The sequence below is a fragment of the Zalophus californianus genome, chromosome 10 (assembly GCF_009762305.2).
Source record: "Zalophus californianus isolate mZalCal1 chromosome 10, mZalCal1.pri.v2, whole genome shotgun sequence".
Taxonomy (NCBI): domain Eukaryota; kingdom Metazoa; phylum Chordata; class Mammalia; order Carnivora; family Otariidae; genus Zalophus; species Zalophus californianus.
Window position 1 is genome coordinate 98150009 of NC_045604.1, and position 19618 is coordinate 98169626.

The 19618-nt window shown below is 49.0% G+C and overlaps 2 protein-coding genes across 5 annotated transcripts; one reads left to right on the forward strand and one right to left on the reverse strand.

Moving 5' to 3' along the window:
- Positions 1 to 26: 26 nt before the first annotated feature.
- Positions 27 to 11113, forward strand: SUMF2 (sulfatase modifying factor 2). 3 transcript variants are annotated; one of them, XM_027614094.2, is made up of 10 exons: positions 89 to 164; positions 793 to 892; positions 1678 to 1834; positions 4595 to 4709; positions 5111 to 5155; positions 5524 to 5674; positions 6496 to 6551; positions 8426 to 8510; positions 8693 to 8837; positions 10254 to 10484. In XM_027614094.2, the coding sequence occupies exons 3-10, from the start codon at positions 1698 to 1700 to the stop codon at positions 10336 to 10338; spliced, it is 819 nt and encodes a 272-aa protein (XP_027469895.1). In that variant the 5' UTR covers positions 89 to 164; positions 793 to 892; positions 1678 to 1697; the 3' UTR covers positions 10339 to 10484. The 3 variants fall into 3 exon arrangements, with proteins under 3 accessions (XP_027469893.1, XP_027469894.1, XP_027469895.1); XM_027614092.1 differs by lacking the exon at positions 793 to 892 and having other exon boundaries at positions 27 to 164; positions 10254 to 11113; XM_027614093.2 differs by lacking the exon at positions 793 to 892 and having other exon boundaries at positions 27 to 164; positions 8501 to 8510.
- Positions 11114 to 11436: 323 nt separating this feature from the next.
- On the reverse strand, positions 11437 to 19311 carry PHKG1 (phosphorylase kinase catalytic subunit gamma 1). 2 transcript variants are annotated; one of them, XM_027614079.2, is made up of 11 exons: positions 19129 to 19311; positions 18124 to 18213; positions 17355 to 17469; positions 16674 to 16852; positions 16181 to 16235; positions 13621 to 13686; positions 13204 to 13367; positions 12722 to 12812; positions 12431 to 12584; positions 12126 to 12251; positions 11437 to 11741 (listed from the first exon to the last, which is right to left on the reverse strand). In XM_027614079.2, exons 3-11 carry the CDS (start codon positions 17435 to 17437, stop codon positions 11499 to 11501), a joined length of 1161 nt encoding a protein of 386 aa, XP_027469880.1. In that variant the 5' UTR covers positions 17438 to 17469; positions 18124 to 18213; positions 19129 to 19311; the 3' UTR covers positions 11437 to 11498. The 2 variants fall into 2 exon arrangements, with proteins under 2 accessions (XP_027469880.1, XP_027469879.1); XM_027614078.2 differs by lacking the exon at positions 18124 to 18213 and having other exon boundaries at positions 19129 to 19308.
- Positions 19312 to 19618: the final 307 nt, after the last annotated feature.

Here is a 19618-nt window from a genome sequence, read left to right on the forward strand (position 1 = left end):
AACACTCGGGCAGTGCGCACGCGGTACGGCGGCCGACGTGGTGCACGCGGGGCGCATGCGCAGCAGGGCCCACGGTGTGTGCGCTGCTCGTGTTCCCGGCATGGGCCCCTCGCCGCCGCTGCTGATGTTGCTGTTGCTCCTGTCTGGCCCGTGGTTCGAGCTAGGTCAGTGTGCTGGCCTGACCCTGTGTGCCCCGGGAAACATCAGGAAGGGGGTGGGTCCCCCGCCCTGGTCGGGGAAAGAGACCGTGGCCCCTCCACCCGCTTCCTGGATGGGCTTGGAGCGGACGGAGGCACCTCCCAGAGGCGGCCAACTTGGCGAGGTGGTTAATGGCTCATGTCCTATCTAACTTCTTTTTTACTTTTTTGAACATAAAGTAAAAGAGAATATAAAGATATCCTCTCGCATGTACCCGTCGCGCAACTTAAAACAGTTGCCAGTTTATAGCTAGCTAATCTTGCTGTTTTGGTGTCGCTCCCACTTTCCCATTTCCCTGGGGCCTTTTTGAAATGAATCCAGGCATTACACAATTTTATTTGTAAATACTCAGCTTGAGAAGCCAAAAAGACAAAGAGTCATGAAAAAAATACTGTCCTCTTTCCCTGCCTTAAAAAATTAACAGTTCTCATTAATATCATTAAACGTCGGGTTAGTGTTCAGATTCACCTACTGTTTGTTATAGTTGAGTTAGTGTCAAAATAAAGTTCATACATTGCAATTGTATGTTGTTTCTTAATTCCCTTTTAATCTGAGGTTTCCCTGCTTGCTCCATTTTTTTCTCCCTTGAAGTAGATGAAATCATCAGTGTGAGTGTGTCAGAATGAGAACAAGAGGGCTAAAGATAGAGAAACATGAAAAGACGGTGGACTCTGCTGCCATTAAGGAACTTATGGTACTTAGATATCCTTAAGAAGAAACATAACATTCTGAAGTGTGAAGACAGGTGTGGTGGGTTGGAAATAGCACTGACCTGGAAGTAAAAAGACCTGAATCGAGTCCTTATTCCTTGTTAACTAGCTCTTCTCGTGATTTTGCTTTTGCGGTCTTGGTTTTTTCCTGTTAAATAAGACAGTTGAACTAATGATCCTTTTAGTTGTGATTTTCTGAGGTGTTCAAACAGCAGATATGAAGGATCTCAATCGTTTGCTAATTACTGTGCTCTTGTGCTAGATGCCTGGAATACAGTGGCAAAATAGGTATTCTCTGGAGCATATGATATAATGGTGAAAATCATTAAGAAGTGGGCGGGAAGAGGCAGAGAAACAACAAGAGCAGAAGTATGGGTAGAAAGCTGCTGGAAGTATTTCAGGGTCTTAGTGTCTAGATTTACCTAGCTGGGACAAAGAGTTGTGTACAAGAATAGAGCGGTAAGGACAGAAATAAACATTTGTTGAATAATTACCATCTCACATTTCACACATGTAATTTTAATTTATACAGCCGCTCCTTGAAATAGTTAGATGTTGTCTCCATTTTGTGGAGAGAAAGCAAAACTCAGATTAACTAATTGCCTAAGGTCACCCAACAAGTTAAGTGGCAGAACAAGAATTTAAGGCCAAATTTTTAAGCCTACATTTTTTTTCATTACACCATTATGAATATTACATATAATCCAAATATTGCCACTTGTTTTATATATATTCATGTATTACTGATGATGCTTCTTTTTCTCTGCAGGGAATGGGCAGACTACTAACATGATCCAGCTACCAGGTGGGAGATACCAGATGGGAACAAATTCACCAGATGGCAGAGATGGTGAAGGGCCTGCCCGAGAGGTGACAGTAACACCCTTTGCCATTGACATATTTCCTGTCACCAACAAAGATTTCAGGTACATCAGGTGTTCTTCCAGGAGGGGTAGAGGCTCTTTCTAATTTTCATTCCTAATACCTAAAAGGAAAGTAGCTTGTTTACTATAACATATCATCTTTGCAATAGTACAGTGGGATAAGTGTTACCTACATTTTTCAGATGAAGAATCAAGTCTGGAGACTCACTCTCTGTTAGTGGCAGAGCTGGGCCTGGAACTCAAATCCCCTGACTCTTCAGCCAGTGGATTTTCCATTACATTGGGTATAGCATTGAGAAATATGGGCAGAAGTCAAACACTCAACAAAAACCTCTTCCCCAGCAGGGAGGGATTGGGAGAAGGGTCATAGTAGCTGAGAGTCTCATAAATTCCCTTTATATTTACTTAGGGAAATGGCATTAGTTTAGGACAAACATTATGGTTCCAGCTCAGTCTAAGAAGCCATGTTGAGCTGTCTCAGTCTCCTCAAGGCGGTATGTTTTGTATAGGCTAAAGTAGAAAATGATCCAGGAGATATCTGTAATTTACCTTAAATGATACAAGGGGAATATAGAAAGAGGAGTGGGAAAAGGAGGGAACAGAAAGACAAAGCAATGTGGGAAATGACTTAAATGTTACACTGTGGATTTAAAACTCTTTAAAATAAAAAGTTATGGGGAAAAATTGATTCAAGAGACCCAGACTGAAGTAAGCATAAGGATGGTTGGTGTACTTCTCAGGCCCTTTGACTTAGGGATTCCATCTTTAGAGGTTTTCCTTAAGGAAAGAATTAAGGTCTTCCAAAAAACCTTTAGCTAAAAAGATGCCGTTGTAAACAAATATTAACAATATAAGGATCGCTTAAACATACTGTATCAACATCACAGAATACTTAGCAGCCATTAAAATCCTTTTGTCAAAAAGAATTGTGAGATGTTAAGTGAAGAAAGTAGCTTACAAACAATACACAGGGTATGACCGTATTTTTAAAAAGTATGTACATAGAGTGTATATGCATTTAAAAAGAACTGGAAGAGGGCGCCTGGGTGGCTCATTTGGTTGAGCGACTGCCTTCGGCTCAGGTCATGATCCTGGAGTCCCGGAATCGAGTCCCACATCGGGCTCCCTGCTCAGCAGGGAGTCTGCTTCTCCCTCTGACCCTCTTCCCTCTCGTGCTTTCTATCTCTCGTTCTCTCTCTCTCTCTCAAATAAATAAATAAAACCTTTAAAAAAATAAAAATAAAATAAAAAAATAAAAAATGAACTGGAAGATGTAACATTGCATTAGGTAACAGATTTTACCCATGTTTTCGTGACTTCCAAATGAAAATAATTCCAGGGAAGCATCCCCCTTTTTTCTTTTTCCCCAGGGAAGCACCTTCTTAAAGCTATTTACAAATTCTTGCTGGGGGGCAGAACAGGAAAGGATATACACGGCTATGCTGTATCTTAGTTGATGCGATAATGGATGATTTCAATTTTTTTCTTTTTATCTACCTGTATTTTCTCATTTTTCTGTAATACAATGTGCACTACTTATATGTGCTTTTTGAAAGAATTTTTATTAAAATTGAAGGAGAAATCCCTTTTGATTAGGCTGGTGCTGTATCATGACAACCAGAAATAGCTAGCTAGCTAGATGCACAGTGTGCACTTTTATATATTTCAAGTTATGACATTTTATGATAGAAGTCTTTTATATTTCAAGTTATGGCACCTATATATTTATTTATTTTTATGACCTTTTTATGATAGACTTCCAGCAAGCCCCTAAACTTTGCTTAGAACCCATGATTTGTCTCTGCTTCTCTGGTAAAAGATTTTCAAACCGTTCAGGTGCTCTGAGGTTGATAAATAGCTATTGCTACCAAATCTGATCACCTCCTCCATTCTCAGTGCCCCTTTGATGGGTGAACAATGTCTTCTCATATCAGAGGGCTGGCACAGATGGGGTACTTTTAGCCCAATAAAAACAATCCATCTTACCCTGGCAGTTTGCTTGCTGAAATTTGCTATACCATAGCAAACTATGTGAACATCCATTCTAAAATTTCAACACATTATTTTTATTTGATTCCATGTTTTTCATCTGTTAGATGGAGATAGTAACACACGTTCTGCCTCCCTCTCGCAATTGTTGTGAGAGTAGGTATGTGAGGAAGACCTTTCAGAAAAGAGACCCAATCCCCACCCTTAAATCTTCTCAACAGCTTTATTCATAATCTCCAAAAACTGGAGATAACCCCGACGACCTGCATGCACCTGGTGAATGGATAAGCAAAATTCGGTACATCCATGCAATAAAATGCTACCCTGCAACAAAGAGGGACAAACGACCAATACTGGCAACACATGGACGAATCTCAGAAGCATTATGCTAAGTGAAGCCACACACAAAAGCTACATAATGTATGATTCAGTTTCTGTGAATTTATATTCTGGGCAAGGGAACACTATAGGGACAAAAAACAGATCAGTGGTTGTAGAAGCATGAGGGAATTTTAAGAGGCGTTTGATAGACTTGCTCTGTATCTTGATTGTGATAGTGACTATATGCTTTGTCAAAACTCACAAAACCATGCACTAAAAAGAGTGCCTTTCTATATATGAATTACACATAGAGCAACAGATTTTAAAAGAAAATCTCCTACTCAGGCTTTCATGTTAATTGCTTGTTGTTGATGGAAACTCTGTGATGTGTGGCTTTGAGGAGAAAGATATATGAGGTTTTCCGGAGCAGGAGGGGGTGAGAGTGGGACATGGAACCTTATCAGTTTAACCAAGTGAAATATCTCTTTTCAGGGAGTTTGTAAGGGAAAAAAAGTACCGGACAGAGGCTGAGATGTTCGGGTGGAGTTTTGTCTTTGAGGACTTTGTCTCCGATGAGCTTAGAAACAACGTGACCCATCAGATGGAGGTGAGAGAACCTGGGCTTGCAGCTGAGGGAATGCGAGCGGGTTATGGGCCCACCGGAGCCACCACAGAGAATCCCACCTGAGAGCTGCAGGCAGGGAAGGAGCAAGAGAGATCCTCCGTGGAAGAGTCAGAGGGGCACACACTGAGCTGGTTTCTGCATACTGAGACTCTCTAAGGAACCAGATACATGTAGGGTTCAAGTTACTCCCTGAGCTGGCAGGAGAACTGCTTGACATCCCTCTAATAATGGTAGTGAGATGTCCTGCTTTCCGGGGTCCAGAAACAGCCCCACTTGGACCACCTGAGTCCCAGTCTGAAGTGTTTGTTCTGCCTCGTGTGTGTCAGTCAGGAAGGTGCCCTGGCTGGGTCAGAGCATCTTGCAGTCGTACTTCTTTTTTGCAGTCTCTTCTCTGGTGGCTTCCAGTGGAAAGGGCGTTCTGGAGGCAGGTAAGGGTTGGTTCCTCTGCCTCGTTTTCTACCCCTGTTGACTCTTAATCTGGAGGCCTGGCTTCCCTAGAAGACCCCTTGCCTATCTAGAGACACTAAATTTAAAAGGGTGACAGAAATTTCAAGGCAACAGCCAAGCAACCCTGTTTCCTCTGCCCTGAGCTTTTTTCCCATTGCCCATCCCATTTCTCCCTTGGCTCATATTTATGCTCTTTCTGACTCTAGGCCTCTCTTCACTCACCAGGCTATCTCCTCCAACTTCCTTGCTCCATCTAGTGGTAAAAGCTGAACTCAGGCACCCTAAGCCTAGCCTTCCTCAGACTTCTGTGTGCTCCCAGAAGCCTGTCTCACTTCATCCTGGCTGTCAGCCTGCAGGTCCTGGCTCTGGCATCCGAGAGAGACTGGAGCTCCCGGTGGTACACGTGAGCTGGAATGATGCTCGTGCCTTCTGTGCTTGGCGGGGGAAACGGCTGCCCACCGAGGAAGAGTGGGAGTTTGCTGCCCGAGGGGGCTTGAAGGGTATAGAGATGGCGCGGCGACTTCCCTTTATTCTTCTCCCCGTCCTGTCCTGCATGGGGAGCTTTGAAGTGTGGGAAGGGTCCATACTCTCTAGAGCAGTGCTTCTTAAACTGTGTGGTGGAGGGCCAGTCGTTACTGTTTTCAATTCTGATCCATCTCAGACCAGTATTTGTGTAAAATGCCAAAAAAATTAATAACTGGAAAACTGGAATAAAGAAACAGACATAAAATTTCTTGGAGATTCCACCCAGGCATGTTACATTTCAATTAAGATAATCAGAACAACATAGCCGAAGAAAAGAATTACCCAGACTGCTTTTTCCATAGGTGTGAAGGGACTCATACAAACAATGAAGTTTTGCAATCCTAACTGAACAAAAAGTTAGGAGAGGGAAACAGCAACTCCCCATGTTCAACACCTCTGCTACTCTTTAAACACCAGCTATACCAATAGTCAAAATTCTTGTGATAAACGAGGTTCCTTGTTTATTTATCCAATCTAAGTCCAGTTGACAAGTTTCTGAAATCTTACTCTCAATTTCTGTACTTATCTGGACAAGATCTGGTAACAGATACCTTACCAGACTGGCATTAGTCAGAACCACACCTGGGATTGCACTGTCCTGGAGCAGATCAGGAGGCCAGGGGCTCTGAATGCAGGACAGTGAGTGGAAGGGACAGGCATGGGAAATAAAAGTAATCTCTCTTTCCTTTTCTCATCACCTCCTGACTTCCTTTTGGTTCCCTCACTCTCTCTGTCTTTGCCTCTTCCACGACCCTTCTCCTCCCCCTCCCCCACTCTCTCCTTGTTCTCCTGGCAGGTCAGCTTTACCCATGGGGAAACCAGTTCCAGCCAAACCGCACCAACCTGTGGCAGGTAAGACATACATTCCTCACCCCTGTCCCTTCTCAAAGCACTGAATGAAGCCTCCTGAGGCTAAGCATCGAGTTGGGCTGTGGGACTGCAGAGGGCTTTGTGTTCTAATGGGACTGGTAAACTGGTAAAGCAAAAGGCAGCGTGGTGGGGCTGCATACTGAAGAGTTGTAGAAGTGAATGGCTGCCTGCGAGTGGTGGGGGTGACTTCACAGAGGAGATGACATCGGAGCTGCTGGAATAGGAGTTTGCCAAGTGAAAAGTGGAGGAAAGGGCATTCACAGCAGAAGGAGCAACGTGAGTGTCAGCACTGTATTAGGAAAGGGTACTTACTGTGTGTTCAGAGATGGGACAAATTCAGAGAGGTTGGAGCACAGGGAAACGGGAGGTGCAGGAGATGAGGTAGACAGTGGGTTGTAGGCGGATTATGAAGGAGCCAAGATACAGTTTTAGATTTTCCTCTGTAGGCAGTGGGGAGCTGATGAAGGTTTTTAAACAGGGGACTAACAACATAATTTGATTTGGGGAGGGTGCTAGTTGCTAATTTGTGCAGGCCTAAATGAAACAGAGCTGCAGTGGTGGCGGGGTGGGAGGTGTCTCTGAATTTGAGGCTGTGGCAATGGCCCGGGGGATTGTGAACATGTGAACTAAGTAAAAGTGGAATGGGGAAGAAGCCAGATGGGAGAGGCATGCCTGTAACGTAGACGGGGTCTGGTAGTGAAGTGGAAAAGCGGGAGGGAGTTGGACTGAAGCATGAATCTAAGCTTGGGCAACAGGGTGACAGTGCTACCATTATCCAGAACAGATGATACGCATTTGGGGTCAGAGGGATAGAACTCGATGGGGTTAGCATCAGCTTAGTTTAAGGTGCCCTTTGTCATTTATATGCTCAAACATTGAAAATATGAGTCTAGATCTTAGGACAGAGGTCTGGGTCAGAGCAAGTGGTTTGGGAGTCATCAGCATATATCTTAGGCAAGAATGTTATCCCCCAAGGAGACTCTGTAGAGTAAGGGGGGGCACAGCATCAGCATTTCATGGGGGGAAGCATTAAAAAAGAACCCAAGGGGTAAATTGATCTTTTAGATGATCTTGGGGTCAGAGCTTTGCAAAAAGATCTGATTCACTGTGTGATCTCTGATAAATTAACCACTTTGAGCCTCAGTTGTCAGTTTTTTAAAGGGAGAAAATACTTGCCTCACAGCCTTGTAAGGATTAAGAGAGAGAAATGTGGCAGCCTGAACACATAGTAGCTGTTGAGTAAGTAATTACCTCTTCATCTTCCCTTTAGTGAGATCAGCTTCCATGGAGTAGGGGGAGCTGAACCCCAGTTTTATTGAGAAGATTGAACAAATTGCATCAGCAAATATAGGTTCCTTTTTCACGCATTTTGGTGGTAAAGCACAGATGAGAACAGTAGAGTCAGGGCAGACGAGGGAGAGTTAAACCTGTTGGCGGTAGAAGAGAAGAAATGGTACAGGAGAGCACAGGGCAGGCGTCAGTGGTCCTTGAGAAGGCAGGTGGTGCTGAGCAGAGGAGGGGAGGAGGAGCCTTCCCAAGGCACTGAAGCACATGGGGGTCAAGGCAGAGGGGTGGAAGCTGCTGAGAGTGGAGAAAGTGGAGGTGGGATGGGCTTGACATAGATCACTGTGGGCACAGGGAAACCACACATTCCCTAACCCAGCCAGGAGGTGATGGTGGAGGACATGAGGTGACTAGTTTGGGAGCTCAGGATGGCCACCTCAGTTCACTGCCTCATGGCCTTTATCCTACCCCAGATGACACAGCAATATGACCTTGGTTTTCCTCTGGCCAAGTGGGAACATCCACCTTGGAACAGGATGATAAATTTTTTAGCTTAAATTTCTACCCCTTAGGGAAATTTCCCCAAGGATGACAAGGCTGAGGATGGCTTCCATGGAGTCTCCCCAGTGAATGCTTTCCCCCCACAGAATAACTATGGTAAGATTTCCTGTCATGTTGCTGTCAATACTCACAAACTGGTTGGTGGGATCATTCTGCCTGGAAGATGAAGCAGAGAGAAACACCACCAGGGAAGCTTCCCGAAGCCTTTGATACCTAGAGGGCAGGGGATGGGGGATGGTACTGCCCAGCCTGGAACTGACCCACCTCCTGTGCTGCAGGGCTCTATGACCTCCTGGGCAACGTGTGGGAGTGGACAGCATCTCCATACCAGGCTACAGGGCAGGACATGCGTGTCCTTCGGGGGGCATCCTGGATCGACACAGCTGATGGCTCTGCCAATCACCGGGCCCGGGTCACCACCAGGTGAGGAGACTGGTAGCTGGGGGCCAGGGGTCTGGGTCCTGGTGTCCCAGAGCTGGTGTTAATGCTGCTTCCAATCCTCTATCTGCACCCCAAGTTGTGGGGACAGAAGAGAGCATACACAGCATTTGCCATGAGAAGCAAAAGGGCTTCAGGCAACTTGTGCCTTTTCTTGCCAGCTCTCGGTACCCGGAGAGACTGTGTGTCCAGCATCATAAGGGTTTCTCCCCTCGTCCTTGTAACTGGTGGCGGAGGCAGGGCAGTGGAATGGCCACATCAGTATTGGTCATGGAAAGACCCTTCAAACTGGAGAGCACATGAAAAATCATTTTTTTTCTTTTTTTTTTTTTTTTTAAAGATTTTATTTATTTATTTGACAGAGAGAGAGAGGGAACACAAGCAGGGGGAGTGGGAGAGGAAGAAGCAGGCTTCCCGCTGAGCAGGGAGCCCGATGTGGGGCTCCATTCCAGGACCTTGGGATCATGACCTGAGCTGAAGGCAGATGCTTAATGACTGAGCCACCCAGGTGCCCCGAAAAACCATTTTCTATAACGATGTCGTTTTACAGTCAAGGAAAAATAGGTTGGCTGAGGTGCTGGGACCCACTCATGTCACACAGATGGTTAATGCTGGCACCTGAATGGTAGGGTCTCAGGCTCCCAAGTCCCCTGCTGGGACTCTCTCGACTTTGCTCATCTGTAGGTTTATTTTGATGCTTTCCCTCTGCCTCCTCCCATTCCTGGGTTCCAGAAGGACTAGAAAGAGACCGCTGTTTCTGTGGCCTCAGGAAGTCAGGTTTGCAGATGTTTCTTGGATACGTTGAGGCCCCTGCTTTCCCTCACCTCCTTTTCTAGGACAAAGTAGTGGAGAAAGTACTGGCCTGGGAACCAGGAAGCTGGGTTTGCCACTGGATCTCTTGTGCCCCTGAAGCAGTGGTTGGCCGTGGCCAAGACATTTGCATATTCCTAGTATCTGATTCTGGGTCTGTAAAAATGGTGAACAAATCCTGCCTGCCAGAGGTGTGGAGAAAAGGCAAATGAAGGAATATATGCGAAAGTCTTTTGAAAAGTATGAAGTACTCATTGGCACTATGGTATTTTCGCTTCTTACTGACAGGTTTTTTTTGGCTGAGTTATTCTAAACTATGAGCAGTTGAAGTTACTAGTCATTGCCTTTCTTGCCTTCCAGAGCAGACTCTCATGACTGCTCGGTCACACTTCCTACACCCTGTCCTAAGTCCCTCCTTATCCCCTTTTCCCCAGGAGTGCCCTCATACTAGGCTTCTTTCTAGACCCTGCCCTCAGTCCTCAGGCACCCTGGACCACAGCAGACCCTAGGAGGTTGAGCATGAAAGTTGGGTAAGGCTCCAGGCCCCTTTCTCAACAAACGTCCATTCTCTTTCCTCTTCTCTGGTGGCAGGATGGGCAACACTCCAGATTCAGCCTCAGACAACCTAGGCTTCCGCTGTGCTTCCAATGCAGGCCGACTGCCTGCGGAGTTGTGAACGGCCATGCAGAGCCAAGAAGAAGAGCCCGTTGTACCCGTGTCACTCCCTGGCCACATTCCAAACACAGCCAAACTTTAGCCTCAGGAATGACTTCCTCCCCCTTCCCCCATCCCTCTGTGGCAGGCCTCTCTCACCAGGCCAGAAGAGGGCTCTGACCTCAGAGGAGGGGGACCGCTGTCTCTTGAAGAAGGGACCTGACTTATTGATGGTGGCGGGGGAGCTGGGCGTTTCTCTTAGAGGTCAGATATTAACCGTATAGGGGCCAGTCCTCAAACAGTTGGGGCAGAGTGCTCTGAAAGGCACTTTGTTAAAAATTTTTAAGTCTGTTCCCTCCCCCTTTCTCAGTGTCTGATGCAGGGATCCGACATTGTTTTCTCAAGGCAGAATTTCCCCATTTTTCTTTGTTTTCTCAGCAAACTGCTGTAGAAGGAAAATACTTTCTTCATTAGCCTCATTTGTAGTGTTTCGTATGCCTCTGAAAGAACCTAATTTCTGTTATCGGTATGTAGAATGCAGTAGCGGGGCTCTTTAAAGCACAGTGTGAGTCTTAAAAGGGTCTAGGAGAACCGAATTATGTGCCAGACAAAACTACATTGTGGGAGTCACAAAGTAAATAATACTCCAGAGAGACAAATACCAGAACTTTCCCTTTCTATTGTTAATTATATGAGGGCTTCCACATGCCTGTAAACACATGTCCCTGGAAAAGAACCTGCTCCCATGGTGTCACTGGATGCCGTGAGGTCAGTAAAATCTCTATGATTGTGTATCTCAAACTGTCCTCTCTTTTATCCTCCCCCTGGGACCCTCAGGGATGTACACATGAGTGTCAGGAACTCTGGTCCTCCCCTGAGAAGGACCTGAGATGGTGGTACAGCTGGGAAGTAGAGAAGCAGAAAGGCTCTCAAACCACCTCTGGTTCCCTTTCCATGGGGCCTGGCCCTGAGCACACTTACCAACATGTGATGGGAGCACCCTGCTCTTCTTGTGCAGAGCCTCTGAGAGGGGATAGTGGCCCTAGTTCCAGGGGTCCTGGCCAGGGCCAAGGGCCCCCTCTGGACAGAGGCCTGGACATGATCTTGCTCCTCAACTTACATTTCTGTGGCTTTGCCTCCTTGCCTGCCCCCCACCCTACCTTCCTGCCTGCCAGCCCCTCATTAGTCCTCCTCAGCCAGGGAGAGGAGCACAGCCTTGGGTGTGTTCTCGAAGAGGGCAGCCCGGTTCTGCTGCTGTCCCTTCTTCACCCAGTGGCCATAGATTCGGAAAGCATAGGCATCGATGAGTCGGCGCAGAGGCCGGAGGGCATAGGGGTCACGGATGACGATCTCCCGGGTCACAGGCTTCACCCGGCGGTACTGGTAGTAGATCCGCACCGAAGCCAGCACCGTTAGAGCGATCACCTGTGGAGAGCCAGAACTGAGGGGCTGCGCCCAACCCCTGCCGGCCTGTCTTCTTCCCCCTCTGGTGCCGGGAGTCCCTGAGCTTGTTTGCCATGAAGCCTTGTTTGCCTACTGCTGGGCCCTTCCTCATGTTCCCCCTACCATCCCAACCCCTCCAGCATCTGCAGAGATGTAGGCTGTAGGAGCCAGATGGGTGACATCTGCCTTCTCTGAAGCCAGAAGTTGAGCTGGAAGCATCACAGGGATGGGTGGGGAGGGGAAGGGCAGGTGCTCTGGAAGCCCTGTGGGTGAAAGGAGGAGTCCCTGAGGGAAGGAAGGAGACTTGGGGGCTTGGACGTGAGGAGTCCTGCCCCAGGGCCCTGGCTGGGAGGGGAGCTTCAGTACCTTGAACTTGCCCCGGGGGCTGAAGTGACGCACTTCTTCCACCACATACTGCTGGAAGAAGGGATGTGCTAAGGCCTCTTCTGCTGAATAGCGGCCCTTGGGGTTCACCACCAAGAAGCGGGAAACCTGAGAGAATAAGGAAGGGGAGCTGCAAACACCAAGGCAGGCTCCCCTCCAGCACTTGAAAAGACATAGGGTCTTCCCAGCAGGGTCCTCCGTTCTATAGCACGATACGCCCCCCCCCCCACCCCTGTTGGGGACTTCCCCTCGCCTGAGTGGAGGAGCCAGCAGGCCTGGCCTCTCACCAAGTCCTTCACAGTGTCTGAATAATCATCCCATTCAGGTGAGCCAAACTGGTAGTTGCCACTCATGATCATCCTCAGCATCAGCATCTGTTTCCGGTGCCAGAAGGGCGGGGAGCCAGCCAGCAGGGTGTACATGATGACCCCTGTGCTCCACCTGGCACCAGGTGGACAGGGAGGAAGGCAGGAGGGCTGGCTGTAGCTCCTGCCATTTCCTCCCCTCCCCAGTCAGGTGCTCCTAGCTATGGGGACATCCCTGTCCCTATGGGTCACTGCCTTCCCCAGCACACTCACATGTCCACCTCCTTCCCATAGCCTGGGTGGTCATCGTTCATGGAGCATTCAATGATCTCAGGGGCCAGGTAACTGGGGGTCCCACAGACCTCTGTAGGAACAGTTACCATCAGGATAGGTCAGCTGGGGGCACTTGAAAGACAAAGGTCCAAAGAAAACAACGGATATGAAAGTGCCACGGTGCTTGGGCTGGGACTCAGATTCTAAAACTGGCCAACTTCAGGACCAAGGGCAGGGGCTGAGTGCTGGCTCCTAGGACCACCTGCCAGGGCCTGTCATTTCCTGGCCTGGAACTCAGGCAGTGGGAACCTGGCCCAGCCCTGAGAAGAGGCTTACCTGAAGACACACGTAGCCTGAAACAGTAAGATTTTTATTCGGGGGCGGGGGGAAAATTGGGGAAGAAATGTAAGCATTTTCTGTTCCTGGGAGCATGGATGAGAGAGCCTGAGCCCCTGACATGGGTCAAGGCCATGTTACCAGACCTCGAAGCTTCTCTCCTGGCTCCAGCTGGCAGGAAAAACCAAAGTCTGTGAGCTTGATGTTCATGTCATCATCCAAGAGGATATTCTCAGGCTTCAGATCCCGATGCACAATGTTGAGTTCGTGTAAGTTGCGGATAACCTCCAGCAAGGCTCTCATGATCTTTCTGGGGTGGGACAGGCACATGTTACTCTTATCTCCTCCTCTGCAGGCCAGGTAACAAGCAGGGAGACCAAAGCCCATATCCCTGCCAGACTGCCAGTGAGGGAGGACTCGGGACAGGCTGGGGAAGGCTACAAAAGCCTGCAGGGCACACCCCCAGCCCAGACAAACGCATGCTTTGCCCCTCCAAGACCCTGGTGGCGGTACCACTCGTACTCCGGGGCAGGGAGTGGTGATGGGGACAGGTGGATCCTTACCTGGTTTCCTTCTCACTCAGAGTGACTTTCTCAGTGAGATAATCAAAGAGCTCCCCTCTCTTCATCCTGTGGGGACAGAGTGTTTGGAGCTGGATTGGTTCCAAGACCACCCCCTCCTTATCCTGCTCCCAGAGACCTATTTCCTTCCTCATATCTCCAGAGAAAAAGTGGGCCACAATGAAGGACCCAGGGCTGTAGGGAAAAGCTGGGGAAGTGAGTGGAGAGGCTATCTGAAGATTAGAAGAGCAGGGGATGCTGAAGGGGTGGGATGGCTCCAGTGTTGGGGTCCCCCCATCGGTGGAAGTGACAGCACAGACTGGGATCTGTGAGGGTCAAAATCAGGGCTGGGAGGTGAAAGAGGGACCCAGAGCCACTGGCCCAAGGCCCCAAATCCAGATTTAGAAGGACAGGAGTATCCTGATTTTTCCCAGGAATGAATGGTAGAAGCAATAGTTCAAGTGCTGGGGGAGCAAAACTTGCTTATTTTAGGATTAAGAATTACGGTTCAGTCTTCTCACTTCTTGGGATGACGTAGAAAGAGGTCTCTGCTAGAACATACTCTGGAGGGCAACTCAGGACAGCATTAAAAATAGCTTCCCTAAGCAACTTCTTCAAAGGTTAGGGATATTTGAGCTGTCCCCAAGGGCTCTACAGGACCATGCCACGGAGCGGAGTTGGAACAGCTGTGGCTGGTTAAGTTTTGGGGGTCCTGGAAGAGTCTCCCCTGGTTAAATAGGAAAGGTATGTCCTGCCCTCTCCCACTCACCCCTCCAGGGAAATAGGTGAGATTCCTAAGGCACAAGGGATTTGGCTGGTGGCACAGAGGCAAGAAAACCCTTGAGCTTAGCTGGTGGGGTGGGGAGGGGGTTCTGTTTGAGGAGATAGCCTAGAATTTACAGAGGTGAGCCTTACTTATACAGTACCTGTACTGTGTTCCTAAAAGGCAATGCGTGAATCCAGTTTTTATCATTTTTTTTTTTTAAGATTTTAGTTATTTGAGGGGCGCCTGGGTGGCTCAGTTGGTTAAGCGACTGCCTTCGGCCCAGGTCGTGATCCTGGAGTTCCAGGATCAAGTCCCGCCTCGGGCTCCCTGCTCAGCAGGGAGTCTGCTTCTCCCTCTGACCCTCCCTCCTCTCATGTGCTCTCTCTCTCTCTCTCATTCTCTCTCTCTCAAATAAATAAATAAAATCTTTAAAAAAAAAAAAAGATTTTAGTTATTTGAGAGAGAATGAGAGCACGGGAGGGGAGAGGGTCAGGGAGAAGCAGACTCCCCGCTGAGCAGGGAGTCCGATGCAGGACTCGATCCTGGGACCCCAGGATCATGACCTGAGCCGAAGGCAGTCACTTAACCAAACAAGCCACCCAGGCACCCCCAGTTCTTATCATTCTAATTCCATATTAAATACACGAGGAGAATTCACTGTTAGCAGCTGCAGAAAGATTTACCAGGAAGCACTGGGTACTGCCTTCCTGGAGCTGGTAGTTTAATTGAACACACAGACCAAGTTACCTTGTGTCTCCACGTAAAATAACCCTGCACATACTCAGTATGGCCACAGTATGAAACGTTCACAATCAGTATGAACAGTATGAAACAATACAAAATCTACTTGAATAATTTCCTCAAGTAAATCCAGTCCCTAAATTAGCTGTTACATATGGAGAAATCAAGACACCCCCACGACATGATTCATGCAGCAGAGATTTGCATTCTTTAGTGAGGACTCAGTGGAGTGGGGGAACAAGGAGCTGGAGAGCTCCCTTCTCTGGCAAGCTTTTCTGATAAAAATCATAATAAGTCTGAATGCATTGTTCACAGAACACTTTGTGGTGTTGGAATTCAATGCTGAGAGCCTGGCTGGTGTCATTTTTCCTTTCTTGAGAAAACAGAGGCTCCCAGAGCTAAAAGGCCCACTGGGAGCAGGGCCCTTGCTCTGGCTCTTTCTTCTGCCCTTCTGCTGAGCCTTCTTCAGGTCTTGGCTCTGATCCCTCCCTCACTTCATCTGGGTCTCTGCTCAGGTCGCCTTGTGGAGAACATTCCCTGACCATTCCATTTAAAGAAGTCCCACCTCTCTCTAACCCCTGTTCTGCTTTATGTATCTGTACGTGCACAGTTAATTAGTATGGCTTATTTTATGTTACTGCTTTCTGTTCGCTCTCTCTGAAAATTGTTACATGAAGTCAGGGACCTTATATGTGTGGTTCATTGCTGTCTCCTCCATGTCTAGAATGAGTATTCAGTGACCACCTTTGTCATCATCATTGTAGTTAATAATTTATAGCATTTACATCCTGCCATTCACTGTGCTATTATTACTTCTGTAATACCCATGAGAAAACAGATAAAGAAATCATCTAGCTTCTAAATGGTGGACCCAGGATTCAAGACCTAGCAGCCTGACCCCCAGGGCTGATCTACCTAAAGCATTGGTGATCCTATTTGGCCTCCACAGTGTAGAGAGCTGGCTGTTGGTCTCCAGGAAGCACTGGAAAGGGGACCACAACAGGAGGTTCTCCGACAGGCACTAGGGTGTGGCTGGCTCTGGGGCTGGGTACTTACAGATCAAACACCAAGAAGAAGAAAGTGTTGGTCTCATAAGTGTCCTTCAGCTGTACTGAAATGGAAATGACTAACTTGTAGCAGGAGAGCCTGGGCAGAGAGGCAGCAGGAGTAGAGGGGCAACAGGATTAAAGCTGCTTGGACCCACCTCAACACCTGGAAGCGGTATCAGAATGGCGTTCAAAGGAGGACCCCCAGGGAGGGACCCGCCCGGGGACTTCACTTTCCCATTCCCTGACCTGCAACCAGCCCCAGCCCTGCTTGCAACCCCTTCAGTCTGGCTGGAAGAGGAGGCTTAGAGCTGAATCTCCACAGCGGTGAGCATGGAGCTGGGAACCTCAAGTCTCAGGGCACTGGGCTGGTGGGGCTTTAGGGGACACAAGACACCCTGGTGGTTCTGGCTAGCTGCAGAGTGGGGCCGCACTCCCTGACTTGGGTTATTAGAGCAGAATCATGGTGGAGCACCCTGCTGGGGCCTAGGGCCATGACTCACCAATGTTGGGGAGCCCTGAGACCTTGTGCAGGATGTCCACCTCCTTGAGCGTGGCCTTTCGCAGCTCCCGCACCTCCTCAGAGCTGAAGCTGCCTCCACCAGTGACGTCAATGATCTTCACAGCGTACTCCTGGCATGTGGGCTTGTGGATGCAGCGCCTGACGACGCTGCTAACTCCTCTGGGGGTGCAGAGCACAGGTGGTCCCGGGGGCCCCTGACCCCAGGGAGAACCCCGGGTCCAAGCCCCCACAGCGATGTCCTGCCTCACCACCAACTCCCTGGGAGCTTTGGGGGATGGTAGGATGAAGAAGGCAGATGGAGGGTGATTTGTCTGGAGCTGATGAGTAATAAGCCTGGTCTTAGGACTCTTGACTCCTAGTTCAGTGCTCTTTCTCAGCATCTGAGGCCATAATCTTCCCTCTGACCCCGATCTCTGACACCTGGCACAAAGCTGGGTTTGGACATGCTTGTCAGCAGCACCGGGAGATCTGTGCTGGGAGAGGTCTCTTATCTGGGTGCTTTCATACCCTTCTCTTCTGTCCTGGTCAGGAGGGCAGGACCCCAAACTAAGGGTTTCTCCAAGTGGACAGTGCTTTGGGGATGGAAAAGGGTCAGTGCTCAGGGCCCATGGAACTGGCTGGAGCCTAAGACAGCACTTCCTGGGGAAGGTCTGGGCCTTACCTGCCCAGGATCTCCTTGGGCTCATAGTTCTCATAGAAGCCCTGTGCTGAGTACGAGTCTGGCAGTGCCTCGTCCCGCGTCATGCTCAGCAACTCTGGGGTGATTCTGAGGGGCTCTGAGAGAGAAATAGAAGTTGTCAGCTAAATTCTACCCCTGAAACTAATAATACACTAGGCGTTAACTAAATTGAATTTAAATTAAAAATTTAAAATAAAAAAAAAAAGAAGAAGAAGAAGCTGTTAGCCATCCTGATCTAGGTGATGTGCTTTTTGAGGGCTGGAACCCTTTCTTGCTCGTCTTTATCTCCTGGCACAGAGCAGGTCTATTGTGAATGTTCAAAATAAATGTGAATTGAAAAACCCTTTGCAAAGAGTCCACCTGCATCTTCCCACTGGATGTAAACTTTTGTGAACCGCAGGCAACCATGTGGCTCCCCGAATGTTCTCGCTGTAAGCTGCCGCACCCCTAGTAGCAACAGCAGATGGTTGGCCAGGCCTAAGCCCGGGCCAGAGGCAAGAGGTTGGGCCATCAGCCCCCAAGATCAGCTCTGACGAGGCTGGCACACCCTTGCTTTTAGAAAGAACCCCAGAGAAACTTTGCAGAGGACAAATTAAAGGGCTGTTTCCTCTCCTTGAGGAGATGAGGCTGGTCCTGCTTTTCCTCTGCTTGTTCGCTGCACTTGTGGAAAAGATGAGAAGCTTCATGATTTCGTCTTAATAAGGCAGTCCTATAGACGCTCCTAACCACCTGCAGTCCTAACTGTGCTCACCTGAAAACTCCCCTCCTTCCAGGACACACTTCCAGTGCTTCCCACTGTTTCTTACTCATTCTGCCCTTAACCAGGGCTTCCGAAAATCATCTACCAACAGGAAGAGGGGCAGACAGAAAAGGGGCACAAGATGACACTCAGCAGGGCCAAAGCTGCCTCTAGGCCCACTCCTACTGCCCTTTCTGGGCCCAAGAAGGCCTGGCCTATCAAAGGGGCCAATTTGCTGACCAGCCAAGTGGGGCTAGCTGTTCCAGGAAGCCTGGTGTCCCCAGTGCTGGTGCCTGGTTACCAGAGGAAGAATTAGAATAACAACAGTCTCCTCTGCCAACAGCCGGTGCCTGGGCTGCTCACAGCCTTCCCAGTCAGCAACCCCAACCGAGCACAGAAATATCTGTTCCTGTTAAAACAAGCCCATTTCCTCGCAAGTCCTTTTTAAGTTCCCAAGATGGGCATCTGTGCCCCCCACTTCCCCAAACTGGGTAGCACACGGTCTCTCCCTTTCCCCAGCCCACTAAAGGCAGAAGATATATCTGGACGCACCCCAGGAAGCCATCCAGGCTGGGGGCTCCATTCCGGGGCATGGCGAGCCTCACAGAACTCTGGATGCACTCACCTCTCCTGGGGTGGGGCGGAGGGCCAGCCCCTTGCTCCAGGCCTAACTTGGGGCCATCTTTGGGCTTCTGTCCATTGCCTCCGCCCACACTCCCCACACCTTTCCCAAGACTCCTTTGGAAAGGGTCCCCAGACAGGAGTAGGTAACCTGGTTCTTTTTGGAACAAAACATCCCTCCCCCAAGCTCAGAGAGTCTGAAAATACAGGGAACCCACTTTCTGTAGGCAAATACCCTGAGGGGGCTTCAAGAGTCAATGGTGTTACTCTGTATCCATCTGCCTTCAGAAGGGAAAGGTGGGTCTAACAGCTCTTGGGGTTTCTGTCTTCTCTGCCGCAGAGCCTCTCCCTCTGCCTGTCGCCTGGCTTTTGTCCATCACTGGCCCAGCTACTCACTGTTAGGTCCTCGCAGGCCCTTGAGTGAATGTGACAGGAATCCCAAAGGTCTTAGAGCCCCTTGGGGAGTGGGGACAACTGAGGGCTGAAGCTGGTCCCCCGCGGACTCGTGGCCACAATAGGATATCTTGCTGCTCGTCCTTCGGGCTTTGCTACTTGGTGACGGAAGGCTGACGTACCAGAAATAAATCACAACTGCAAACCTGGGATGCAGGCCAAGGCCCAGCAGGGGCCAAGTCTCACCAGGAGGTGACCTCTGCTGGAGGGTGAGGGAAGCTCAGCAGAGGTGACCAGTCTCCCCTTTGGAGCTCCGTTGGCCTCCGGGCACAGAGGAGACAAAGCCAGCCTTGGTGGGAATGCATTCACTTCTCTGGGAGCCATTTCTGTATGTGCAGAGAGCAGGGCTCTGGAGAAACCCCAGCACTGGCACATCCACAGAGCAGCCCCGGCTGCCATGGGGAACCAGACGTTGGGGCCCACCCAGGAACAG

Coding starts and splice junctions, on each gene's coding strand:
- SUMF2 (XM_027614092.1), top strand. CDS start 56: ATGCGCAGCAGGGCCCACGGTGTGTGCGCTGCTCGTGTTCCCGGCATG. Junction 5,156..5,523: donor AAAGGGCGTTCTGGAGGCAG/GTAAGGGTTGGT, acceptor CCTGGCTGTCAG/CCTGCAGGTCCTGGCTCTGG. Junction 6,552..8,425: donor ACCGCACCAACCTGTGGCAG/GTAAGACATACA, acceptor TCTACCCCTTAG/GGAAATTTCCCCAAGGATGA.
- PHKG1 (XM_027614079.2), bottom strand. CDS start 17,437: ATGACGCGGGACGAGGCACTGCCAGACTCGTACTCAGCACAGGGCTTC. Junction 16,236..16,673: donor CTCAGGGCTCCCCAACATTG/GTGAGTCATGGC, acceptor TTTCCATTTCAG/TACAGCTGAAGGACACTTAT. Junction 13,687..16,180: donor TTCTTCTTGGTGTTTGATCT/GTAAGTACCCAG, acceptor CTGTCCCCACAG/GATGAAGAGAGGGGAGCTCT.